Raw genomic sequence first — 27,958 nt, 5'->3', positions numbered from 1 at the left:
AAGGGCGCTTCACTGGGCTGCGGAGGGGCCGAGATCAGGTCCCCTTAAGAGTCGGGCACTGGCTGTGGCACGTAGCGGTCAGAAGACGTCAGCCAGCAGGACGCGGAGCTGGGGACCACAAGGCCCGGGCGGGACCCGGGGCGGAGGGGCCGCGGCAGGTCCCCGCCAACAGAAGCCCACCGCGCGCCGCGCGGGGACACCCGGGGTCGCAGAGCGCGCGAGCTCGGGGCTCGGGACTGCGGCGAGCGCGCCGCGCCGAGGAAGGGGAGGTCCCGGGCGCGGCCCCCTCCCTGGCCAGCCCCTCACCTTCCGGGAACTCGGGCACCAACAGGTCCTGCTCGCGGCCGTCCACCTTCTGCAGATACTGGTAGACCAGGCCGTCCTTCTCCTGCTGCGTGACGGCGTCCAGCAGCGCGTACTCGAGAGAGGTCTGCGCGGGCAGCAGGCCCGAGAGGCTGCCGCCCCGCGCCGCGGGCGCCGCCATGTTCCGCCGGCCCGGAGGCGGCCCGGCCCCGGGCTTCAGAGCGGCGCCTCGGCCTCCGCCCCGCCAGCCCCGCCAGCCCCGCTGCGCGCCAGGCACGGTTTCTCCTTTTCCAGCATGCGTTTCAATGCCAGAGTCCAAATAGCCGCAACTCCCGGGCACGTAACTAGGCTGCGGCCGCAGCCCACCCCGCCCCTTCCAGGTCCCCTCGCGGCGGCCGAGTCTGGACATTCAGAGCGCCAGATTCAACAGGGGAAAGACCTGCGGGGCCGCCTTCTGGATCGCCTAGGGACCCTTCCCCAACCCTCCGCTTTGGAAACTGAAAGGTTTAAAAGCAAAAATAAAATAAATAAGTCCATAGGAGTTAAAAGGGCACACTTTTAAAACATTCTCTTTAGAGTTCCACTTTTAGATCAGGGTCAGCCGATTCGACACAGCTCTGGCAACGAGAAGCAGTTCCCGCCAAGCACCCAAGGTAAAGGCGTAGGAATGTCCTCGAGGGAGAGAGCTTTTTAAGTCGGGAATGGCTGGCCAGTGGCTTTGACTTGTACCCAAAAGCTACTTTTTATGACCCTGGGAGTGCAGAAAGTGCGGGCGCGAATAGACTGTCACCGGAGCGGGCGGTGGGGGCGCGGAGGGCTGCCGGCGCAGCTGCAGCTGCTTGCGGGTGCGGTGGCAGGTGGGTGGCCACGAGGGACTTTGAGGACGGGCCTCTGAGTCTTCTGAAGGGAAGAGCTCTGACGGCTCTTTGGGAGCTGGCTGCGCTTAACCTGGGGAGAGTTAAGGCCGCCCTCGCTGCCCTCGTAACCTCCAGAGGCCAAAGAAGCGGGTGGGAGGCGTCTGGCAAGGCCCCCCGAGAGGAGGCTGGTGGAGAAAGGGCCGACCCCGTGCGGGACAGACAGCCTCTGTGGTCCGCAGTGCCCAGTGTGACCGCAGTACAAGCATCACATCCCATATTTACACTTTGTTCACTGTTCAGGGTTCATTCCTTGCTGAAGGAGGAAGATACTGGACCGACCCAGGAAACTGCAGATGTTGAATATCCTCGAGTCTCGGATGAGGACACTGATCATACACTTATTTGATTATGGTGTGACTAGTTTCACGAGTAAACCGAGGAGGCCAAGTAGTGTTTCGAACACTTACTGAGCTCATGGCCCAGGGATTGTACCTGAACTTGTGTTATTTGGACATTGGTCCACGTGAGAGAGAACTGACAGTAACTTCATAATAGTTTTACAAAGCTTGCTTTATGATACAGTTTTTGAACCTATACTTTCCATTAGTGCTTAATTTTTCAAAGTATAGTTCTTATGTTTATGAACCAAGTTCTGGTTCAAAATACGAGAATGAAATAGCAGCTGCAGTGGGAAACTTTACAGGTGCTACTCCTATGGTGGATTCTCTTAGTTTTGTCATGGTATTAATGGAGCAGCAGGTGTTCCTGGGCCTAGGGTTTGCAATTTGCCAATGTACAAGTTGCCAAAACTCAAGGTTCCCATTGAATTCGTAGATTTTTCATTACTTTTGGTTTATTTCTTCAGCAAAAATAATTGTTTAAAAAATTTATAACAAGAAATGGACTCAATTTACTAAAGATTAATGCTTCTGTAATGGTAAAGTCATTTTGCCATGTTAGAAGACACGTTTTTGGAAGAGGACATCTGGGAATACAAATCTAAAAGCAAACCAAAACTAGTACATTCAAATAATTGCTCTGAAAATATTCCAAAATCTGTTGAAAAAGCAACAGATGGCAAATACCAGTCAAAACGGAAAAGAAACAAAAAGAGAAACATAGAAGCTAAAGGAAGAGTGGACTGTGAAATGTGCCTTGGAGAAACGGATTGCCAGGCTTCTGTATCTTCCAGTCAGAATTCAAGTTGCGGAGATGGTATTGGCCAATCCCAAGACCAGGTGACTACTCCAAGAAGGCACCGTACTCACAAGCTCAAGCAAGTGTCCCCAAAGACGCGTCCAGTTCATGATGGGTACTGTCCATATTGCCAGATGCCTTTTTCCTCGCTGCTAGGCCAAACACCTCGATGGCATGTTTTTGAATGTTTAGATTCTCCACCACTGTCTGAAACAGGTAAGGTTACAAAAAGATTCTAGGCTAAAAGGCCTGCGTGGGTTCAGACGTTATCTGTCCAGTGAAATGCACAAGGCAAGCAATAAACCAAAAGAAAGATGAGGTACTATCCCAGTCGATCATATCATTGCAAAGAAAGTTACAAACCTGAAAACAACTTTTTTTTTTTTTTTTTTTCTTGTATATGTGTGTGTGTCTGTCTGTGTTTGGGTGGGGGGGTTGTCAGAGGGATGCAGGGAAGGTTTGATTGAACCCAGGGAGTTCTACCCTGAGCTATATCCCCAGCCCTTTTTTATTATTATTTTGAGACACTCTCATTAAATTGCCCAGACTGACCTCAAACTTGGAATTCTCCTGCCTCAGCCTCCCAAGTCACGGGGATTATAGGTGTGCTCACCACACCAAGCCTGAATGCCTTTTATTTTTGCATAATGGTTCCTGAACATCTCAATTATTTTTTATAAATGTTAACTGAATCCTTACTGTGCTAGGTACTTTCATTCTTATGTGACTCACAATGAACATACAAAGTAGTTGATATTGAAATTTTATAGATAAGGGCTCTTAAAAGTTAAATATCTTGGCAAATTTATTATCTTTTTTGGAACTGTTAAAGAAAAGATAAATACATCCTGGTTTCTAAACATGGTTATGTTGTATTCTTCAGGCTAGTGCAGAAGAGGAGCTAGGAAGGAGTCTTAGTTGATTAAGGTGTAATAACAAAAAAATGTGCCAAATAACAAAAGTGATGCTATGTTTTCGTTATCTTTAAACATAAAGGTCATATTTAACATGAAAAAAATTCTACTTGAGATATATGGAGGAGTTGGTTGATACATTTTAAAGTCTTCTCAAATTTTTTTGAGGAAAGATTATTTGAAGAGCAATTTAAAAGAGTATTTGATTTTAAAATAATAAATTAATAAATAGCTCACAAAAGCATGCTGAATTGTATCAATATTTTTATGCTGATCTCTTGATTGTGCAGTTAACAATAGCTGTTGTCATAAGTCATCAAAGGAGGATGATGGTTTTCCACTGGAGGGTTAATTTATAGTACTGAAACTGTCAAACTTATCCTGTAATGCTTTTTTCTTTATTGAAATTTTCAGAGTGTCCGGATGGCCTTCGGTGTACCTCAACAATTCCTTCTCATTATAAGAGGTACACTCACTTCCTGCTCGCTCAAAGTAGGGCTGGTACTGATCCATTTAGCTTCCCGACACGTGTGGCAGGTGGGAGTTTCAGCGAGACCCAGCCAGACTTTTCTTGTATCCTGGAGGAAAGATGGTCTGTGCATCAGAAACAAACTGAGAACTTAAAAATCGTTTCAAATGATCCCTTGTTGATGACACAGTGTCTAAAAAAGTCTCAGCCTCCAACTGAAACCAACAAAAAGATTTCTCCTGCAAACAGTCAGACGTCACAACAAGCTCTACATTTTACAGCATTTGTTCAGAATGACAAACTGGTAGGAGCTGGTTTGCCTTTTGCTGGGGAAGAATTAGACAGCCACAACAACTCACAAGGCACAAATTTGCCATTGCCAGAAAATGACTTTAGCAGCTGTGAAATCTCCTATTCTCCACTTCAGAGTGACGAAGAAACTTATGATATAGATGAAAAGCTGGATGATTCACAACAGGAACTATTTTTTACTGAGAGCTCTAAAGATGGCAGCCTAGAAGAAGATGACAACAGTTGTACCGATTTTAAAAAACTCGCTGGCCCCTTCCTGAAGGACCTGGAGGAGAGCTGCCCCAAAGTGAACAGCTTCTTAACCCAGGATAAGCACACCGAAGAATCATATGAGTGCAGTGCTCTAGATCCTGCTCAACTGAACTCCCAAAGCAAGAGTAGTATTTCATATGATGATCCAGAATATGCTGATGGGTGGGTTTTATCATTTTCACCTGCATTAAGAGGGGAGCCTGCTGCTTCTAATTGTCAAAACACTAAAGCAAAGTCTGATGAGCAAGACTTTCACTCCTCTCAACCCAATAAACAGAAACAGGTGATTGAAAATCCAACTGTGCCACTACTTCAGAGTAAGATGTCAAAACCTTTTGAAAGCCAGGGAGGAGCGTGTCTTTCTTTTCCTCTGACCCAAAGTAAAATCAGACAACTACCAAGTGAGAACTTCTGTACTAGAAATGATGTTAACTCAGCACATTCCTGCAGAAAGGTATTGGATGGTGAAGTTACAGTTTTAAATACAGAAAAAACTTCAAGTACACCTACTGCCACTAAGTCGTCTTTGAAAATATTGCCCGCTGGTCCTAAGTGCAGTGCAAGACATCCTTCTACCAAGGCAATGAAGCAAATGGACATAGGTGTGTATTTTGGACTACCACCGAAAAGAAAAGAAGAGAAATCACTGGGGGAAAGTGCAGTAGAAGGGATAAACTTAAATCCAGTTGTAAGTCCTAATGGAAAGAGGTCCCGGCAGTGCAAGAGGAAAGCAGAAAAATCTTTAAGTGATTTAGAATTTGATGCAAAGGACTTAAATGTGAGTCAGCTTTCTGTGGAACTGCCTGCTGAGAGGTCACAGCGTCAAAGGAAAAGACATAAAAAGTCAAATTCACCACTGGAAGGAGCACATCGCAAGAGGTCCAGTCACCTTATTAACAATACAGAATGGGGATCAACCAATTCAAGTAAAGAAAATACCTTCATAAGATCAGGTCATGGAAGGCTGCGAAGAGGTTACATGAGGTTTTCAGAGTCATCTAATGCAGGGGAATTAAGCAAAAAGACATGTCCGTTCTATAAGAAAATACCTGGTAAGTTGGAACATCAGTGCTCAATTTATCAAAGACCCAACATTTTTTAACTTAACATTCATTGCGCTTGTGTGTGTATATATATGAAATTATTTATTGTACTCTGTGTTTTCTTTGCTTTTCATGATACTTCATGAGCCTCTAACATAATCTTTTTTTTTTCTCTTTTCAGTATTTGGGATCAAACCCAGGGGTGCTTAACCATTGAGCCACATCCCCAGCCCTTTTTATTCTCTATTTTGTGATAGTTTCTCACTAAGTCACGTAAGGCCTCACTAAGTTGCTGAGGCCAGTCTTGAACTTGCAATTCTCCTGCCTCAGTCTCCCTGGTTTCTGGGATTACAGGGTTGTGCCACTGCACCTGGCTAGTTTTCTTTTTCTTGTTTGCTTTTTGTTGTTGTTCCATTTAATTCAGCAAACTTTTATTGAATATATTCTGCATAGAAGTTACTAGTTAGGTAGATATTACAGATTATAGAAATACTAGCAGAGATTGAGTTTACTGCAGGAGAAAAGGCTCTCTCTAAGTAACTCTTGTGGATAAGAGGCGGTGTCAAAGCACTTTGGAGAAATATGAAGTCCTAAATAGCTTCAAAGAAGAGAAACGTGACAGGTTGTACCTATCAAAATAAATGCCAAACATTCTAAAACCATATTAGAACTTTCCCTGCCTTTTCATATTTTTGTAATTTTTTGTGCCTTTACAGATGAGTTCATAGAAAAATGTGTAACAGTTTTTGTGTGTGTGGTCCTGGGGATTGAACCCAGGGGTGCTTTTACCACTGATCCACATCCCCAGCTCTTTTTATTTTTACTGTATTTTGAAACAGGGTCTCACTAAGGTACTAAGGTTCTTAGGGCCTCACTGAGTTACCAAGGCTGACCTCAAATTTGGCATCCTCCTCCTCAGCCTCCCAAGTCTCTGGAATTACAGACCTGCTCCATCACACCTGGCTATGAATTTTATTATTAAAGAAATCCATAAGTATTATTCTTAGAAGAATATACAATAAAGCAGCCCAAAAGCATTTCTCATTTCAAAAGATTTCTATCATGGTGCTTTATTGATGTTTTAGATCTATAATTTGTTCAAAATATTTGTGTAGAGAATAGCACCAGTTTTGTTTTTATTTTTTTTAAGATCTTTATTTTATTTTTATGTGGTGCTGAGAATTGAACCCAGTGCCCCCCACATGCCAGGCAAGCACTTTGCCACTGAGCCAAACCACAGCCCCTTGTTTGTAATCATTTTTGTAATAATTAATACACTTTTGGACTTAAAGTGAGCCAGGTCTGCTAAGCCATGTGTTGAAAGCCTCGATAGAATTGTGAACTTGTTGACTTGCTTGTCGCCTGTCCTGACACTTGGTTCTGCTTTTGTGAACATATTCGAGGACTTGTTTTCTTTGTTTCTCCTCCGAGGAACATTTTTAGGCATTTTGTCCCTTGTTTTCCATCCCCATCCTCATAATGAGATTCAGACTATAGATGTACTTTTTGTTTTCTGTAGTACTATGGGATTATTGGGGGCCTCAACCATTTTTGCCCCCTTAGAAGCATATCAACGTCACCTGCCAAAAATTAACCTTTCAGAAGTTCCAAAACATCCTTGTTTTGTTGCTTTGCAGAAGTAAAGGATTTCAGGTGCCCAGTAAATACCATAAAAGTATAGCAAAGAACTAATTGGATTGTGATTGATTTAAATTGTTTAAAAAATGTATTCAGTGGAGTTTTGCACACACACAAGTCACTATACTTACAAGACTTATTATTATTATTATTTTTTTTTGCAGTGCTGGGGATCGAACCCAGGGCCTTGTACTTGCAACGCAAGCACTCTACCAACTGAGCTATCTCCCCAACCCCAAGACTTATTCTTACCTTTTGCTAAATTTATGCAATATAAGTTTTTAAATAATTTATAGCTAATGGGAAATGAGATGTGAGGAGGATCGGTGTTCGGTGTCTGTGATTAGATCAGTTGTCTCTGAGGTCCCCATCGTTGGTTCACCCTGCCTGGCCTTGTTTTCACTGCAGGAACCCGCTTCACCGTGGACGCCTTTCAGTACGGGGTGGTTGAAGGCTGCACAGCCTATTTTCTCACCCATTTCCATTCTGACCATTATGCTGGATTGTCTAAAAACTTCACATTTCCGGTCTATTGTAGTGAGGTAAGTTTTCCATATTCTAAATTCCAACTTTGTAGAATGCTGTGGCTCTTTAAACAGTTTGGTTAAAAGAGGAATAGTTAAAATGGTTAAGACCTATCATTGTAGCAGAAAAGATGTGAAAAACAGATTCCAAGGTTTTAAAATGAAATGAGTTAAAATCAGCAGTTACAGTCCATTTTTAAAAAATGTGTTTTATTGCATAAGGAGACTAGACAGACCATGACATGATGTGCTAAAAAACCCGAATTTCATTCAGTGAATTTTCTTTGAGTGCCTAAGTAGGTATAAAAGGCAAAACACCTAACTTTAAGGAGCTTAAACCTGCAGGGGAAAAATTCACAGCTAATACCAAATGGAATTGATATAGTAATTTAAAAAAAAAAAAGTGCTTTGCCTAGGACTAAGGGGAAGAAAGTTTTTTATTCTGTCACTTACTGAGGTTAGAGAATGACATTTCATGTGAAAGAGATGCCTTGAACTAATTATTAAAAAGTGAAGATTTTGATCCCTATCACTAAGGGCTTTATCTGGAATTTTATTTAGTCTTCACAGCATTTATTAAGTATCCTGTTTTTCTCAGTGAAGCACCTGAGGTTTGCTGAGATTAAGTGACATGCCCAGATCACAGAGCAAGTAATGGCAGAGCCCAAATTTAAATGTAGGTCTGTCTGATCACAGAATGAGGCAGAGGAAAGAAAAGAGAATATTCTAGATGAAGAGTAGAATTTGTAAAAGGCAGACACCTCAGAAATATACCTATTCCAGACTCTTCAGAAAATTCAGAAAGGCTAGAATACACTATGGGGAACCACGGGAGACAACCCACAGCGATGACAGGGACCAGATAAGGGGTTCTGTGTGTGGTGCTGGGAATGATGGGCTTTTCACAGGTGAGGGGGTGCCAGTGTGGATGTTCAAGCAGAGAAGTGACTGGTCATTTTAGGAAGGCCTTCCTAGCATCATGGAAGGTTTACATGGATAAAAGTGGGGAAAACAGGGAGATTTTTAAGAGGCTGTAGTTCTGAATTAGATATGAAACAAAATATTTAGCGTTTTGCTGTGTCAGTAATAAGCACTTCCTGTTTTGTAGATAACTGGCAACCTGTTGAAGAGCAAGCTTCACATGCAAGAACAGTATGTCCATCCATTGCCCATGGACACTGAGTGTGTGGTGGATGGGGTCAGGGTTGTTCTACTTGATGCCAATCAGTGAGTATTAGGATCACCTTAATAATGGCCCATTTTAAAAAATATTCAAAAGGAAATCACATTGGCATGGTTATTTAAGAACCTTTTTTGTTATAACTAGTATGCCTGGTGCTTCTTAAAACTTGAGTGAAACATGGTTCCACATTTTTAAAAAATGTGCCCAATCACAGAGTCAGAGAGTAAATATAGAGAGATCCTCTAAATATTGTATATCCCTTATTTTAATTTAATGGTTTTTCTTTTCAGTATTAGGAATCAAACCCAGGGCCTTAACATGCCAGACAAGCACTCTACCACTGAACTATATTCCCAAATCACCACACTTGACATATTTAGACTCCATCATATTTTTTTAAAATACTTTCACATGTTGGTCTTCAAAAGATAACCTTTTGACCAGGAGCAGTGGCACATTCCTAAAATCCCAGCAACTGGGGAGACTGAAGCAGGAAACCAGCCTCAGCAATTTAGGGAGGCCCTAAGCAACTTAGCAAGATTGTCTCAAAATAAAAAAGTAAAAGAGCTGAGGATGTAACTTGGTGATAAAGCACCTCTGGGTTCAATTCCCAGGAACAAATAAAAAATAAATAATCTTTTACTATTTTTTTAAATGTCATTTATGTAAACTAAGAGCTTGCACTTCACTTAGATACTAGGGGATTAGTTGTTCCACCATGCCCAGTGTCCCCACTGCCACTTTTAAACTGAGGAATCCACCGGGCTTTAGATACTAAAGGCTCAATTGAATATGGTAGTGCACTCTCCTGTACACCAGCTACTCCAGAAGCTGAAGCGGGGGACTGCGCTGTGAGGTCACCTAGGCAACCACTTAGCCAGGCCCTATCTGAGAATAAAAAGCACAAAGGCCTGGGATATAGCTCAGAGGGCACTTGGCTCAAGCGTGCTGAGTCGAGTCCCTGGGCTCAATCCCCAGGACTGGGGGGAAAAATAAGGATTCAGATTTTTTTTCTTGGAAATGATTTCAAACCCCTCCCCATTAAATGTCAAGCACTAATGTTGGGGCTGGGGGCCTGCCGGCTAAGCCAGGACAGCCACCAGTCCTTGGGTGCCAGTTCCTATGACTCCCCTGAAAAGAATTTGAGTGACACGCAGGGGAGGAGCGAAGGTTTGGTAGTGTGAAGCCAGGGTGGTGTGCGGCGTGGGGACTGCACAGAGGGCCGTGGGGTGCTGCGGAGTTGGCGTTTTAAGGAAATTGAATCCCTTGTGTTTGCCTTGGTTTTCCTGTCCCCTTTAATTGGTTCATTACCCTTGGCAAACTTTCTCGGGGGGTCTTGATATTCTGGTTGACAGGGTAATTGGGCGACTGTGACATAGTTTTTTGTGATAAGGGAGGGTCCAGTAACTTGATTTCAATGGATGATGGTGACATTTTCCAGAAACCCTAGTTCCCCTGTAGGGGTTCATTCACAGTAGCTGAGGGGTGGTCTTGACGTACCAGACCCCACTCCTCTGACCCTCATCTGTTTCGGTAAAGATCCCAGGATTTTAAGTCAATTCCCGCAAGGGATTATGAGCTTTGGGGGTTGGGCAGTCCAGCTCTCATTCCCAAACGCTGCCAGTGGAGGTAAGTTTCCCTGCTGTTCCCGTTTTATGACTCCTGGGTTTACTTGGTGCATCTGTTCTTCCTTGTCCTTTCCCTCTACCTACCTGTTCATGGCTAACAAACCTACCTGATTGACTCTACTTTTTTTTTTTTTTTTTTTTTTTTTTACTTTAATAGGATGTTAGTTAGCTCCTGTTCTGTGGAGAGCATAGAAGTTTAGGGAAAGAAGTAGGACTAAATTGAGGTTTCCCAAAATCCAGGCCAATGCGTTTACTTGGGGTTGCTTTCCTTCGAGGTTTTTTCTGCTTGCTCTGCTGCTGTTTGGTTTTTCAGTCATCCTTTTGAGCCCTGACTCTCTGAGCCAACTTTATTGAGGTGTTCATCATGGATTACATAATTAGCATAAACCATCTAGTGAAGCTAGTATGGTGTAGCCTGTGCCTCGAGTGTACAGATATTTATCTTGTCAGACAAAATGTTCCAGGGGCTTAGAGCTCATTCCCCAGGCCAGTCGCCAGTCCTAAAGTTAGGCCTTTCTTGGGAATGTGTGGGGTTAGAGCATCCTCTGCCTGAGGAGTCGGTCCTTCCCGCACACCGTTCCTTTTCCAGTGTAAGTTTCCTTGAGTTCTGAGTGTTGCGTTTCCTCTGAGCCGGTGCCGTGTCACTGTGCTGACTCGTTGGTGTTGGAGAAGGTGCCCTCCCTTTAGATGCTGTGTCCATTGCGAGTCTTTCCTAAGCATGTTTGTGTCCAGCTGCCCAGGTGCCGCCATGATCCTTTTTTACCTTCCAAACGGTGCTGCTGTTTTACACACTGGGGACTTCAGAGCGGACCCCAGCATGGAGCGGTCTCTTCTTGCAGGCCAGAAAATCCACACGCTGTACCTGGACACCACGTAAGAGAGGCTTTCATCGAGTGCTTCCTTTTCCTGCTGATAGCATTCACTGTGTATTTTATGAGTTTGCTTGGTAATTAAAATGATGGCTAAATGCCAATTATTATGTTAAGGCTATTTATCAGAGGAATGCTGTTTGGAAAAAATACACTTGAAAAAGGGTATATTTGGGACTATTGTCTTGATTGACAGTAGCTCAATTTTTCATAATTCATTAAGAAAATTTCTTTTGGTACTGAGGATTTAATCCAGGGGTGCTTTATCACTGAGCTATATCTCAGCCCTTTCTATTTTTTATTTTGAGACGTGGTCTTGCTAAGTTGCTGAGGCTGGTCTCAAACTTGAGATCCTCCGGCCTCTGCCTCCCAAGTCACTGGGATTATAGGCTGTGCCACCAGGTCTGGCTATTTTTGAATGTTTATAGGAGCATCCTGTGACTGAAAGGAGGAAGAAAAACTGAAGAAAAATACTCTTGTAGGTTACCATTCCAAAGTCTGTATACATATCAAATATAATTGTGAAGAGAAAACAGATGCCAAAATGCCATTCTGAGTATTGAAAATTGCTTATAAAGGTCACTTATAAATGATAGTTTTGTATTTCAATATAGTAGTAAAAACCATTACATTTTAATTATATATACAACCTATTTATCAAGGTATAATTGACAGATAAAATCTGTATATATTTCTGGTATACAGTGTGATATTATATACTAAAATACCTCATCAATTTTCAATTTGTCATAAATTAATTATATGAACAAGTTCAACCTGTTTGAAGAAGTTTGAATGGGATATTTGAATAAAGATGGCTTTTCCACATCCAGTTTTCTTACAGTAACTGATGTTTTTCCATTCTTTTATATCTACTTTAAGTAATAGATAAACTAAGAAAATAAGTGAAAGCCAGGCACAGTGGTACAGACCTGTAATCCCAGCAATTTGGGAGTCTGAAGGGGAGGATCATAAGTTTGAGGCCAGCCTTGGCTTGTCTCAAAAAAAAAAAAATAAATAAAACAAAATAAAGGCTGTAGATACAACTGAGTGGCAAAGCACTCCTGTGTTCAATTCCCAGTACTGTGGGGAGGGGGTAACAAAAAGAAAGGAAAAATACTTAAAGAGAAACGAAAATTCACAATCCCATCATAAATTAGCCTTAACTGGTAGCAAATACCTTTAACTCCAGGAAGTGACCTAACTGTTGTGGTTTTAATGTTACATGTTGTCATATGTGACTTGCTGCAGCTTATCTCCTAAAATAGCACCATGTTAAGACCGTAGCTTTCATCTGCTCTTTTAATAAGTACCGTATTTTTGTATGAAGCTATTGCAGCCCGGAGTACACCTTTCCGTCTCAGCAGGAGGTCATCCAGTTTGCCATCAACACCGCCTTTGAGGCTGTGACTCTAAACCCCCATGCTCTGGTCGTCTGTGGCACTTACTGTATTGGAAAAGAGAAAGTTTTCCTAGGTGAGTGGTAGCAGTATCTAATTTACATCAACGTATTATAAACACTTTTTTTGCATAAAACTGTATCAGTCTCTACTCTTGTATTTGCCATGTATTTCCTGAAATTATCCTATGTTACCTTTGAAGTTGAAGGAAGTTTTGATGGTGTTTGATACATTTAAACTTTGAAAGGCTTAACTTTATTGTAACATTTGATGAATGTTTCTATCTTAGCACTTATATCTATAAGATGTTCATAAACAAATGCCCGTGTGACATTACTGTTTTCATTAACTTTGAAGGGTAAGTAATATACAGTCGTATTGTCCTTTGAGGATACCTGCCAGTTACTTTTGTTTCTTGATCTCTGTATATATTCCCCTAGTTTGTCTAGGTGATATTGTACTATTTTTGTAGGGTACTTCTAATTTCTTCTCAAGTATGATCACATTAAGGTATAAAGTGATAGCCTAACATGGTGGAATACACCTGTAGTCCTGGTGACTTGGGAGGCTGAGGCAGGAGGATTGCAAGTTCAAAGCCAGTCTCAGCAACTTAGTGAGGCCCTGTCTCAAAATAAAAAATAAAAAGGGCTAGGGATGTAGCTTAGTGGTAGAGCACCCCAACCCCTAGTACCAAAATTAAAAATAAAAAGTAAGTTCTTTGTCATTATCACAATTTATTCAATACAGTTAACCAATAGAATGATTCAGGTACTTAGAGATGTTATAGTAAACATAAATGTCTTGAATTTGGTTTTGTATGGTAAATTCTTGTTTTAAAATGTGATTAAGTTGCAATTTTATGATTTTTTTCATAAACCATAATTTTTCTGTCTGTAACCTTTTGTTTTGCCTGTAGCTATTGCCGATGTTTTAGGTTCAAAAGTGGGCATGTCCCAAGAAAAGTATAAAACATTACGGTGCCTCAATATACCAGAAATTAATTCCCTCATCACTACGGACATGTGCAGTTCATTGGTTCACCTTCTTCCAATGATGCAAATTAATTTTAAGGTAAGCACTCAAGAGATGTGTCCTTTAGGATGAAACAGAAAAAGATCCAATGATTGTAAACTGGAATCCCATTTAACTTGCATTTAAATTCAAGGCATTCAGTTATAATGAAATCACCTATAGTAAAATTTGCCTTACAAAGTCTTTCAAGGGCATTCTAAATGTCTTTAGTTTTTCTGAATATGTAACTCTAAAGCGTTGTTTGTGTGCCCAAGTGTTTAAAAACTAGAGAACTAGCATACAGGAAGAAACAGAAATAGAAAAGAATGCAGACGTGGTCGTTGAAACTTCCATGTGAAGATAATTTTCCAGTTCTTTCTGGGTGAGTGGTGGAAGTGAATGGAGAACTCTGAGTTCTTATTTCAGGTCTGTTCTGTTCTCTATTAATATTAAACTTCTATAACATTGACATATGTTGAAAATGTACTTGTTGAGGATTAGATCAGAGAGTGGAAGTTCCTGAGAGGACGTTCTGGCATTAGTGTCCAGATATAAACTGAGACACTTATAATACAACCGTACCATGATTTTGGGACTTATCTGTCAAGTTTATTTATATACTAAGGTTTATTCTGTATAGTCACATTTTGATACCTGGCAATGGAGTATTTCAAAAAATACTGAATATTGCATATTAAACACAATTCAGAACATAATGCACAAAGCAATATGTCCTTACTTTAATATTCAAGAAATAGTTTTTTTGTAACTTTTTGAAATAGTATTGTAATTACTATTGCTATGTCTGTCTTATAAATAATAACATTGTGTAAAGAAAATGAATGCTTCTTGATAGGGTCTAACTACTCCTTTGTTCTCTGAGATTAAGATGAACTATTTATGGCCTAGTTTCATGAGTATCTAATCCATAAAAACTTGAGGCATGCTTGGTGTCATGGCACATGTCTGTAATCCCAGGGATTTGGAAGACTGAGGCAAGAGGATTGCAAGTTCAAGGCCAACCTCAGCAGTTTAAATGAGGTTCTAAGCAACTTAGCGAGACCCTGTCTCAAAAATAGAAAATAAAAAAGGGCTAGGGATGTGGCTTATTGATAAAGCACCACTGGGTTAAATTCCTAGTACCAAAAAAAAAAAAAAAAAAAAAACAGACAATCAAGCCAGAGTTTTGTCCATTGGTCTCCCTTGGCCCCTGTACTGGGAATTGAACCCAGGGATGTTCTACGATTGAGCTGTATCCCCAGCCCTTTTTCTTTTTTAATTCGAGATACTGAATTGCTCAAGCTGGCTGGAGACTTGAGAGCCTCCTTGCTTAGTCTGCCTTGTTACTGGAATTACAGGCCTGTGCCACCACACCTGCCTGTCCATTGTCCATGGATGGTTTTGTTTTCGTCTTTTTTTTTGGTACCAGGGATTGAACCCAGGGGTACTTTACTACTGAGCCACATCACCAGTTCTTTTTATTTTCTGTTTTGAGACAGGATCTCACTAAATTGCTGAAAGTCTTGCTAAATTGCTGAGGCTTTTCTCAAACTTGGGATTTTCCTGTCTCAGCCTCCACAGTTGCTGGGATCCCAGGCACGTGCACTGGACCTGGCAACTGATGTTTAAGTCATAAGAATGACCACTAACATCCTGAGAAGTGTATGGCATATTTTAATTTTTATTTTACAGTTTTATTTCCTAGTTTGTTCCATTTGAACTTGTTATCAGGGTGAGAGTGTCAGGGTATGAAAAAGAAAGACCTTGAACTTTTTAAGAAAGATTTTTCAAAAATGCTGTATGTTGCAGAGAGGGCAAATAAGGGAAGAAAGGCAATTTGGCAATTTTTTGTCAGTTTTTGGTGACCTGCACAAGAGTAGTTTCAGTGAAGTGATGTTGGAAGGGGCCAGAAGGCAGAGAGCTAGGGAATAACAAATGACGAATGAGAAGGCAATTCTCTAAAGAAAATATACAGACGGCATATAAGCATGTGAGAAGGATACAGTGTGGTTAGCCATCAGGAACCTGCACGGCGCCCCACACCGAGACATCAGTCAGCATCCACTGGGATAGCTGTAGTAAAAGAGATGAAACAATTGATGAGACTGTGGGAATTGGAACCCTGATTCTTTGCTGGTAGGATTGTGAACTGGTGTAAGTACTTTGGAAAACAGTTCGGTAATTCCTTAAAAAGTATAATGTGGAGTGACCTTATGACCCAGCCACTCCTGCTACAAATATGCCCAAGAGCATTGAAAGCCCGTATCTTCACTAAACTTCTATGGAAACATTCATCGCAGCATCATCGATAGTAGCCAAAAAGTCGAAACAACCCCCATGCCCATCAAATAGTTAATGATTAAATAAAATGCAGTGTATCCATAAAGCAGAATATTATCAACTATACGGAGGAGTAGAGTCCTGATGTGTGCTGTGACATGAGTGAACCTTGAGAACATTATGCCAGACGAGGAACCAGACGCCGAGGCTCCTCGTTGTGTGATTCCATTTATATGAATTGTCCAGAACATTTAATTTGCAGAGCCAGAAAGTGGGTCGGTGGTTACCAGGGAGAGGAGAGGAAATGGAGAGTGACTGCAGTGCTCAGCTTTCTGTTCTGGAAGTGGTAGTGGTGAGGTTGCACAGCGTTGTGAGTACACCAGAACTGCTGAATTGAGCCCTGAAAGAGGGGGGCAGTTATCTGCCTGCAAGCCAAGGACGTTAAAGGACAAGGGTCAAGGAAATGAAGACAGGAAGTACGGAACATGGCTGTGAAGAAGGGGCAGATAACGTTGAGGGCCAGAAAAAGGTGCCCAGAAAGGGGTTTGTTTAATTATTAGAAACAAGGATTTTCATATTGTGAGTGATAGGGAGAAATTGACGATAACTGAGGAAGGCAGTGATTGATGAAGCAGGGTTTCCGAGTGGGATTTAGAGTGCAGGTAGATTCATAGGCCGTTCGGGAAGAAGCTGCCTCTTCCTCGCCAGTCCCCTGACAGCCCACAACTTTACAGGCTGTTTTCTGATACATGTGGCCTTCTTTTAGACAGCATGTATTTATAAATCCAAACTTGAACAAGAATTAAATCTTCAGACAGCTGCAAACTCAAGTAAGAATTTTTATGTAAGAATTCAAACTGGTTTTAAGGATTCAGAAATGTTCCTTTGCATCTAATTTTTTAGGCTAACATCCTTGAAAAGGGAATGATCTCGTGTCATTAAGTCTGTATTTTTAATTCTCATTAAGTCTATTTTGCCACTTCCTAGAATTTTTACTAGAAAAAGGAGTCCTTTGTGACAAGGTCCATCTGTGATACTCCCTAATGATGAGAGTTAGAGAAAGCTAAGAAAGGGCAGAGGATTTCCATTAAACAAGACCCAGAGGGCAGGGCTTAGTGACCATCTGCCCCTGAGCCATCAACCTCCAGAAGGTGACATCTATATCCTCTTTGCTCCTCCCTGACCTCCCTGGTATAATACAGGAGCAGATATTCCTCCATAAAGTGTCCTGGTATTTGATGATACTTCTTGAAAATTTCTTATCCTCAAAACACAGATGTAGCAGAAGCTGTTGATTATCATGGTGTTATATTTTAGTTAGTAATTAGTTAAATTTTTTAACAGCCAAAAATAGTTCCATTGCATCAGAGGTAATGACTTTTTATGAACAGATAAGCCTAATATGGCTTCCCGAAAGCCTCTGAAAAAGCAATAAAAAGTAACATTACCCCTGGGTCCTATATGTGCTACATGGTTGATTACCACTGCTAACGTAAACCTGATTGGCCAAACATTTTAACAGTGATGCTAAAGTTGATTGTTTGCATACTGAAAAATAGTTCTAGTGACATTGCCAAAAGCACTTTTCTCACAAACTGGCTCAATAAACAGAAACAGTCATAGGTCAGGGATTTGGTGTCAACTAAGATGTTTATAATAAATTTCCTAATAAGAGTTGTTCTGAAATTGTGCTAACTGGAGAATGGGTGACTGTTGGCAGTCTCTTCCGAAGGTTTGGCTTATATGATAACGTCCTAAGTTTTTGTTTGTGGCACTAGACTATACCACATGATGTTTTTGTGGTAACTGATTTGTTTCTTAAAAAGCAGATATTGTTTCTCCTTTTTAATTCTCCTGGGTGTTTTTTAAGCATCAAATAGGAGTGGTTGGGTTTGATGACGTATATTGAAAATCCGACTCTGAGCTAATGGCGTTTCATGTATAATTACCCTAAAACCCAGTTTCCTGTCATGTCCTTTATCTGTGAAGGCAAGGGAAGGAGAGTAGCAGGTAAGCAGAGGACATTGTGTTCACTTGGGCTTAGACAACCAAGGCAGCAGCTTGAAACTTGCAGAGCCATGAATGTTGTACTGGAAGCTTAGTTATGCATCCATCCATACAACCTTTTTTTTTTTTTTGATGTTTCTACTAGTTGGTTGGAAATAGGACTGTTTTGTGGTAGATGTTCTTTTGTTGACCTCAGATTAATAAAAAGGTAATTGATACAAAAGAAAAATCTGAGGGTTTTCATTTTTATCAGTCAAGTAAATTTTATTGTTGATCTGTTCTTAAGAATTATTGAATAACTGAAACTTTGGGTGTTATTCTTTATTCATTTTTTTTTTAAGTCATAGGTGGACACAACACCTTTATTTTATTTATTTTTGTGTGGTGCTCAAACCCAGTGCCTCACACATGTGAGGTGAGCACTCTACTGCTGAGCCACAACCCCAGCCCCATCTGGATGTTGTTATTTTTTTAAATATTTTTTTAGTTGTAGATGGACACAATATCTTTATTTATTTACTTATTTATTTTATGTGGTGCTGAGGTTCGAACCCTGTGCCTTGCATGTGTGAGGCAAGCGCTTCACCACTGAGCTACAGCCCAAGCCCCTGGATGTTAGTCTTAAAACCAAAAGTGTTATGAATTTTTAAAAAATCTCTCGTACTACTATTATCTTTATTTATTTATTTATTTTGCCACTATTATCTTTAGTTGGATTTCTCTTAGTGACCAAAGATTAAACTTTGGTCATCAATTTTCTAAGCGTTTTATCAATGTCATCGTTTATCTGACTTTAGTTTGGAGTTCTATTCAAGATGTACTTTTTACAATACTATACTAAGGGTTGAACTCAGAGACCCTCTGCCACTGAGCCACACTCCTAGCTTTCTATTTTGTTTTAAACTTTGAGATAGAGTCTCATTAAGTGGCCCAGGCTGGCCTCACACTTGTGATCTTCCTGCCTCAGCCTCACAAGTCATGGGTTTATGCATGTGTGGGCTCTATTCAGGATTTATAAAGGAGCACATTACTTCCATAGTGGCAATCCAGAGTTTGAGATCTAATCTAATTCATGTTTAAACACTGGAAAGGTGTAGATGCCTGAGAATAATGCTATTGTGCATCTTTAAAATGTGTGTCTATGTTGAGTATAAGGCCATCCTTGTGAAATTCTGTCAATCCTGTTGTGCAACCACGTGTGCCCTGATGTTTACCATTGGTAATACTAGAGTGAGTCTCTGTGCAGTAGGGTTTGAAGGAGAGGTGTTTCTTTGTTTCTGTCTTATTTGTTTTTTTAACTCTCTGAGTTGTAATTTGCTTACAGTTAATCACTTCATGTTTCAAGTTGCTTCCTTAGTACCTGAGCTTGTTTAGATGAGCAAAAGAGTTTAGATGAGAGAAGAGTTGATGTTTGGTCAGTGATTTCAGCTCTTTAGCACGTGACTGTTCAGTTGGTGCTAGCCAGCCTCAGCAAGTAAAAACTTTTCCCGACTGTGCCAATGTGCCATCTTCAATCATTCTGTGGAATTCCACGTGACCTGTCTCTATTGACTGCTGAATCCGTGTGCTGTTTTTATTTAACAGGGTTTACAAAATCATTTGAAGAAGTATGGTGGGAAATATGATCAAATTTTGGCCTTTCGACCCACAGGATGGACGCACTCGAGCAAGTTCTCTAGTATAGCAGATATTACTCCCCAGACCAAGGGAAACATTTCAATATATGGTATAATTATTAAATTTTTTCACATGTAATGTTTATAATCACTTTACATTTCTTAAAATGCAACATCCAAAAATCAAAACCAGGCACAAAATAATGTAACATTTCATGAGGGGTTTTTTGTGTACGTTTGCTTGTTTTTGGGAGGTGTACTAGGGTTGGAACCCAGAGGAGCTTTCCCATTGAACTACATCTGCAACCCTTTTTTGTTGTTTAATTTTTTATTTTGAGACGAGATCTTACTAAGGTTCTGAATCTGATCTTGAACTTGCAATCCTCCTGCTTCAGCTTCCCCTGGGATTACAGGTGTGTGTCACTGCATCTGGCAATAATACATGAGTTTTAAGTCTCTCTGCAACTCTAAATCTCTGTCTAGTCCATTGTATACTGATGCAGAGGAACTTGACCAGTAGGTAGGTATTGACTAGCGCAGATCATTTCATTTGTGTGGTCAATATCTGGAGGAAATTGCAGAGCTACTGAAAGGACGCACTCTGTGTCTCTCTACTAGAAGTCTAGAGGATACATGAGTTGTGAGCAGGAGGAGTGTGGCTTAGATGGTGACAGCAGGAGGGACAGACTTGACTTTGGTGTTCTCTCCTGGAGGGAGTTCACCATTGCCCTCAGAGCTGGCTTAGTTCCATGGATGGCTAGTGTCACTAGACCAGCAACTTAACCTTCAGCCTCTGAAGACTCCAGTGGACTCAAAACAGGTCCTTCCAACCCTTCTCTCTGGTACTTGATCTTCAATAAAGGGATTTTCAGGATTTTATCTTTTTCTATTGTTTATGTATGTAAAGCTGGAGACTAGAATCTGCTTGCTTATTCTAAAAATCAAGTCTCCTGCTTGCCATTCTTCACATTTGACTTATATATCTTCAAGATTTCCCAGATCCATAGAAATAAATGAAATGAAAAGAAGAAAATTCCAATTAAATAGAAATTTCTAAAAATGCATATGATTAAGTATATACATAGGAAAGTGATTTTTATTTATTTACTTATTTATTTACTTATTTATTTTTTGGTACCAGGGATTGAACTCAGGGGCACTTCATCACTGAGCCACATCCCCAGCCCTATTTTGTATTTTAGTTAGAGACAGGGTTTCACCTTACTTTTGCTGAGGCTGGTTTTGAACTCTCGATCCCCCTGCCTCAGCCCTCCAAACTGCTGGGATTATGGCTGTGCCACCGTACCTGGCTGAAAAATATTTTTTTAATGTTCTAAGTTTTATATTATTTTAATGTTTTAATCTTTATTATTTGTAAAAAAAAAAAAAAAAATTATTGGAACTAAAGCACCAAGAAATTTAGACAAGAATACTCAGGATTGCTTTATTTTTTACTTGAGAACTTTTTTGTTTGTTTGTTTTTTATTTATTTAACTCTCCTATGTATATACATGAATATACCACAGTGAATCTCAACATCACATATATCCAAAATAAATAAATTTAAAAAAAATGATGGGTATATGGCAGAAAGATCAATAGGGGGAAGGGATCAGGGGGTGGGAGAGGGAAGGGGAAGGAGAGCTTTTTTTTTTTTTATTAGTTTGATATTTATAGACAATGTCTTCACATTGATCTTGCAGGAATTCCTTACAGTGAGCACAGCAGCTACCTAGAGATGAAGCGTTTTGTCCAGTGGCTGAAGCCCCAGAAAATCATACCTACTGTAAATGTTGGCACCTTGAAATCTCGGAGCACAATGGAGAAATATTTTAAAGAGTGGAAATTGGAAGCTGGATATTGATGATACCACAGAGGATTCAGCAGTAGTTAGGTACCTTGGGTGTAGTTAGTAGTTGAATCTATAGTGGTATGAAATACATTTTATGTGAACTGCTTCATGAAGATTGCATATATAGTTTATTTTCTCATTTATGTTTGAATAAGATATTCATGGTGCTGAATGCCTCTTGGAATCATCAAAGATAGCTGGGTACAGTGGTGCATTCCTGTAATCCATTGACTCGGGAGGCTGAGGCAGGAGCATCATAAGTTTGAGGCCAGCCTAAGCCACTGAGAGACCCTGTCTCAAAAATGGCTGGGATGTGGCTTAGTGGTTAAGCATCCTGGGTTTCATCCCTCAAGCCAAAAAAAAATCATCAAAGATAACCGAATATCTTTAACTTCTCCTCTGTCCCTCCTTGGAGGCATTTATATTCTACATCATGGCTTAGGGGAGAAAATAAAAGGCAATTTTGGTGACCAAAAGGATTCATGGTGATAGAAAAACTAGACAGAAAGTATTATATGTAAGTAATTATTATTATCTTTGAAAGTATTATAAAGAAATAATTATGTGTCTTTAAAATTGAGGTAAAACTTTTATATAATATGTATTCTTAAATAAAAATTAATATAAAATTTGCTGTTGTGTCTTTTGGTGTGTTTTGTTGTTTTGTTTTCCTTTTCATAGACTTTTTTTTTTTTTTTTTTTTTTTTTTTTTTTTTTTTTTAAGAACAATTTTAGATGCAGAGCAAGATGGAGCAGAAAGTTCAGAGTTCCTTAACAGCCCCCCACCCCCACCCCACTGTCCTCTTGTCCTCTCCAATTAACAGCATCCCCCACCAGGGAGGTAGTTACATGTGTTACAGTCAGTGGACTTATATTGACATATTAGCAACACAACTCGGGCTCACTGTTGGTTGCATACATTCTGTGGGTTTTGACAACCTATGACGACACAACTACCATCACAGCATCATACAAAATTGTTACAGCCTTAGAAATTCTCTGCACTCTTCCTGCTCATCTCTTTCTCCCTCTTCTGCCCTGACAGTCACCAATGGTTCCACTGTCTCCACAGTTTCACCTTTTCCAACGTGTCATACAGCATTCCAACATGTCAGACTGGCTCCTTTCACTTAGTAGTACATTGACTGTCCCTCCCTATCTGGAGAGCTCTTTTTTTTTTCCTGCATGCTAAACACTACTGCAGTGTCTGGATACACCACAATTTGCCAATCCACTCACCTACTGAAGCACGTCTAGGCTGCCTCCCAAGTTTTCACAATTATGAATAAAGCTGCTATAAACATCCATATGCAGGTCTTTGTGGGTACACAAGTTTTGAACTCCTTTAGGTAAATATAAAGAATTGAAATTGCTGGGTCACATGGTAAGAGTATGTTTAGTTTTGTAGGAAACTGCCAAATTGTCTTCCAAAGTGGCTCTACCACTTTGTATTCCCACCAGCAATGAGTACGTGAGGTTCCTCTTGCTCAACCCCACCAGCATTTGGTGGTGTCAGCATTTGGTCTTTCTACATAGTGGTTTCTCATTGTTGTTTTAATTTACATTTTCCTAATGCCAAATGGTGTGGAACATTTTTTCATATGCTTGTTTGTTTTGTGTATTATTTTTTGTTAAGGTATCTGTTGAGGTCTTTTGCCCAATTTTTAAATTAGGTTGTTTTCTTATTGCTGAATTTTACAGTTTTTTGTTTATGTATATGTAGAAAAAATTGGCAGGGGGTTGTGGGGAAATGGCTACTGGGATTTGAACCCAGGGATGCTTTACCACTGAGCTATATCCCTAGCCCTGTTTATTTTTTATTTTTTGAGACATGGTCTTGCTAAGTTGCTTAGGTCTCACTAAATCGCTGAGGCTGACCTCAAACTTGCAATCTTTCTGCCTCAGCCTCCCAAGTCATGAAATTATAGGCCTGTGCCTTCATGCCTAGCCTTGTTAAGGATTTTTGGTTCTGTGTGTACCAGAAATATTGGTCTGTAGTTTTCTCATGATGTCTCTGTGTAGTTTTGGCAATAGGTTAATACTGACTTCATGGAATGAGGGAATATTTCTTCTGTTTCTGTATTCCGAAAGAGAAGATATACTCCTCCCACCTTTTTTCCCCCCAGTGCTGGGGATTGCCTAATGCATGCTAGGCAATAATTTCTTCCTTTAAATATTTGGTGGAACTCTGATCAGAGAACATGTTTGAACCTGGGACTTTTGTTTTTGAAAAGTTATAATTGATTCAATTTCTTTAGTAGATATGGGCCTATTAATATTGTCTCTTTCCTCTTGTGTGAGTTTTGACAGATTGTGTTTATCAAGGAATAGGCCTGTTTCATCTAGGTTATCATATTTCTTTTGGCTTGTAGGATTTACAGTTGCAATATTCATGCAGCGTTATAAAATCTCAATTGAAATATTTCAACATTTGACTTTAAGAAGATGATTCAAAGAGGCTACATGGTCACCCAATAAAGGATGCAGAAAAGTTTGCATGAATGGTGTTTATCTGAACTATTTACTCAAGAGATCAGTTAACTGTAAGTTTGGATTGCAGTGTTATTGTTTTCTAAAGTGGAATTATGTAATTTATTTATGGATCTCTCTTTCTATAATTTAGACTGAGTAGTTGATCCAAGTGAAAATTTGGGCCAGTGCATGTTAAAAAAATGATTTCATAAGGCCTAAATATGAAAATGGTGAGCAAAATGAATGTGTGTCTGTGTGTTGCATTAACTAGCAATGATATTAATTTGGGTATTTCTTGATAAGCTTTCATAGAAACATTCACAAAATTTTCAGTAATTAAACTTTATTTTTATAAGTTTGGCTTTTACTTCATTGTGGAGGTAAGATTTCTAAGGATCACATTTAGTGGGAAAAAAAGCTTTTAGGAGGCACAGTGGTAGTGTTTAACTATCCTCATTTACTTCAATTACAAACTTTAAATATTTTAACTTGTTTTGCATAGATGTTATAAATTTTTTGAAGTTACTAATGAAGAGTAATAAGAAAAATTTTATATAGTCCATAGTTGAAGATATTTTTAATATAGGGGAGCTAGTCAAGTCATTCAGGGTCATTTAAATGTATTAACTAGTAGTTTTCTTCCATAGAATTATCATTTTTTCCCTTTTTATTTATTTATTTTTATTTTGAGACAGGATTTTGTTATATTGCTTAAGACCTTGCTAAGACTGGCCTTGAACTTGTGATCCTCCTGCCTTGACCTCCAGAATTCCTGTGATGCATGTGGTAGCCATGTTGTCTAAAAAGCAGTACCAGCTTTTTCTTATCCTATACAAAGACATCTTTCCACATGAACATCACGATTTATGGCAGCTTGGAATGACTTTGTTTTGCTACTATTATTATAAAACATGCACAATCTCATTTAGGGGACATACCAAATAATTTTACAAATAAATCACAACCACAACCAAATTTTCCTTGGTGCTCTTGAGAGTTGTTCATGGAATTCTTGGTTTTAATACCCTACACTTTGGTAAGTAAAAAATAATAATAATACTGAAATGAAAGATGAAGAAATCTACCACCAACCCCAAATAGATGAATGACCACTTTGTTTTTTTATTTTTCTAAGGTACTAGGGATTGAACTCAGGGGGTGCTTCTAGCATTGAGCTACATCTCCAACCCTTCCTTGTTTTGAAACAGGGTCTCGCTAAGTTGCTGAGGCTGGCTTAGAACTTGTCATCCTCCTGCCTCAGCCTCCTCAGTCTACAGAATTACAGGCGTGCTCCACCACACCCAGCTTGGCAGATCTTAACATCCTAAATGACCTACAGAGAAGGGGAAGTAGAACAAAGCCAAAGCCACACAGGGGGAGATGCTTTACTGTTTTCTGCTTGGAACTTTCCTGAAAGCTTCTTTGCAGTCTTACCTGACATTGAATGTTGCATTACCAGGAGCCCAGACACCTGAAAAGATGGCTTCAAGTTCTTATGATCTTGAGCTAATAGGAAAACCTTTCTCCCTAATGTCAATGCCTCTTAAATCTAATTTATCACTTATACTATTGAATAATGGACCTCAATAGGAAACTCTTTTTTGGGGCATCTAATTTAAATGAATGCTGTTCAGTTATTGAGTTATATTACCGTGGATGAAAGGCATCCAGAATTTATTTGGTCCTGAATAATCGTTAATAACTAAACTAAGGGAATAAGAAGTGAATCATCTTCAGGTGCTAATCTCTATTATTGAAAGAATTGGTATCAGCTTCTAACTTGCCTGATTATTTTACTCCTGTTCATTTAGTTCATTTGGTATTGATCTTAGAAAGATGCCAATAAAGAATGTATGTGAAATCAGCAACAGCATAAATTAATGGTTATGGATAATAGAATACTTTAGATATGAGAACTTCTTTGAATACTTTAAAGCTTTTAATTTGGCCATCATTTTAATTTGCTAATTATGTTTCATCTCTCCCTTTCCTCCCCAAAGTGTCTACCCTTTCTCCCAAAAACATACTTTACATAGGAACACCTTCCCCTCTTGATTTCACAGTTCGATTTTTTTCTTTTCTTAATTTTTAAGTTATTTTTTACAGTACTGGGAATGGAACCCAGGACCTTGTACCTGCTTGGCAAGCTCTGCCACCGAGCCCTAGCCCCAGCCTGCACAGTCCAAGTTTTGATAAAACAAACAATTTACAAAGTATTTGTGATGTAGTGTCCCAAGTACACACAACCAGGTATGACACAAAATTATTATTTTCCTAATGATTTATAGCTGGGCCAGAACAAAGGTGAGGTAGAGGAGATGCCATAAATTTAAAGAGGTACTCCCTTTTAAGGCCGACCCTACACTTATAGGACACAGAGTGACCCTGTTTCATAGCATCTTATATTCTTCTGCTTTTTGGGTGAATAAAAATGGATTTGTAAAAAAAAAAAAAAATTGTTTTAGCTTTCTCTTTAGTGTACATGGAAACGCAAAGATTTTTTTAAAAAAAAATCTTATTATAGTTGTAGGTGGACACAATACCTTTATCTTATTTTTATGTGGTGCTGAGGACCGAACCAGGGCCACACGCATGCTAGGCAAGTGCTCTACCACTGAGCAACAACCCCAGCCCAACGCCAAGATTTTAATCTGAATTTAAGAGCGCATTTTGAAGCATTTCCAGAGTCATCAATATCAAGCTAATCAGTAGCAGTTTTTCTGAAGCTTAAAACCCAGATTCCTTTGAGGTCCTTCCCTTCTGTAAATACAAAATACATTAAGGGCAGCATCTGTATCTTATCCATTTTATGACCCAGTACCTTTTTAAGTCTCACCCAGGGACAGTTGTCATAAATGAAAAAGGTTTGAACACATCTTGAATAAACAGTGACATCTACATTCTAACACTTGACTTCCAAATTTCTTTTCTGTGTGTTCCTCCAGTGAAAATAGTTTACTCCAGAAAAACCACTGGAAATAAAAATATATTGAAACTAAACACATGGTGAATTGTTTTAGTACATTCCAGCACCTGTTAGATAAGTCCAATCAGTGTAAGAACAATTGAGAATTTCATATGTGTTTGAGAGACAAATTTCTGAGAAAGGGGACCCTGGGTGGACTGAGCTTGCAGATCTACTTGGTGAAACAGAACACATAAGGAAGTCCCTTAGAAACAATAATATGTCACCAGTTCATGGTGATCAGTTGGACTTGTCTTTAAACAACTGATTTGTTTTAAATCAAACATGGTTTTCTGTAGGTGCTACTCTTAATGTTTTGGACTGGATTTTGTGGTTTTAAATTCCAGTAGAAATACAGTAGTTTGCATAAGAATTTAAAGACACCCGAGAACATCATGTGATTTGTCCCAAGTACGTTTGACTTTTTTTCAGGAAAAAAAGATTAGTAAAGACAAGTTGCATTATCTGTGTAAGCCCTTCTGTTATTTCAAAATGGAAAGCAAGAACTTAAGATCATAAAATGGCATCAAAGCCAGGCTTTAATATGCTGTTAGATAATGTTATTAAACTGTTTTTAAGTCCATTTCAAAGAACTATTACGGACTTCCTGTTGAGGCTCTGATTACATATCACATGGGATAAGCAGATAAAATTGTAAATGAACTAAAAGCAACAGTGTCTGGAAGGGGAATAAAGGCCAAATGCCCTTGTTTTGCTCACTCAGCCATGGCTTTATTTACTTATTTTGTCTATTATCCATGGAAGGAGTGCCAGATTCTGGGGGGTGGGGGGTAAAATTTTTTTTTTAAACAGCTTTATCAAGTTATCATTCCCATATCATAAAATTCACCCAAAGTGTACATTTCAGTGGTTCTTAGTGTATTCAGAGTTGTGTCCCCATCACCATTCCAGAACATCTTTATCATCCACCAAGAAGCCCGAGGCCCGTTAGCAGTCACTCCTATTTTCTCTCACTTGCCCCCCCCACCCTAGGCGACAACTGATCTTCTTTCTGTCTCTACGGATTTACTATTCTGAACGTTTATTGTAAACAGAATCATATGCTGTGTGATCTTTTGTGACTGGCTTTTGAACTTCGCGTAGTGTTTTCAAGGTTCATCCATGTTTTGCCATGTATCAATACTTCATTCTTTTTACGGTCAAAT

The 27,958-nt window shown here is 39.7% G+C and overlaps 2 protein-coding genes across 5 annotated transcripts in view; one reads left to right on the top strand and one right to left on the bottom strand.

Moving 5' to 3' along the window:
• Positions 1–695, bottom strand: part of Nhlrc2 (NHL repeat containing 2) — a 60,033-nt gene extending 59,338 nt beyond the window's left edge. Inside the window, exon 1 of the mRNA XM_047551934.1 lies at positions 307–695. Coding sequence (XP_047407890.1) covers positions 307–484 — 178 coding nt within the window. The 5' untranslated portion in view covers positions 485–695. The remainder of the gene's footprint in view (positions 1–306) is intronic.
• Positions 75–27,958, top strand: Dclre1a (DNA cross-link repair 1A). 4 transcript variants are annotated; one of them, XR_007108657.1, is made up of 12 exons: positions 75–956; positions 1,461–2,573; positions 3,686–5,356; positions 7,394–7,527; positions 8,618–8,736; positions 11,053–11,193; positions 12,520–12,665; positions 13,506–13,660; positions 19,472–19,613; positions 21,207–21,397; positions 23,728–23,898; positions 25,036–27,958. XR_007108657.1 is itself a non-coding variant. In XM_047551933.1 (11 exons), exons 2-10 carry the CDS (start codon positions 2,114–2,116, stop codon positions 21,365–21,367), a joined length of 3,129 nt encoding a protein of 1,042 aa, XP_047407889.1. In that variant the 5' UTR covers positions 75–956; positions 1,461–2,113; the 3' UTR covers positions 21,368–21,397; positions 23,728–24,096. The 4 variants fall into 4 exon arrangements, 2 of the variants coding, with proteins under 2 accessions (XP_047407889.1, XP_047407888.1); XR_007108658.1 differs by lacking the exon at positions 25,036–27,958 and adding an exon at positions 24,523–24,757; XM_047551933.1 differs by lacking the exon at positions 25,036–27,958 and having other exon boundaries at positions 23,728–24,096.

The sequence above is a fragment of the Sciurus carolinensis genome, chromosome 5 (assembly GCF_902686445.1).
Source record: "Sciurus carolinensis chromosome 5, mSciCar1.2, whole genome shotgun sequence".
Classification (NCBI taxonomy): domain Eukaryota; kingdom Metazoa; phylum Chordata; class Mammalia; order Rodentia; family Sciuridae; genus Sciurus; species Sciurus carolinensis.
This window is presented reverse-complemented; position numbering and strand designations above follow the sequence as displayed.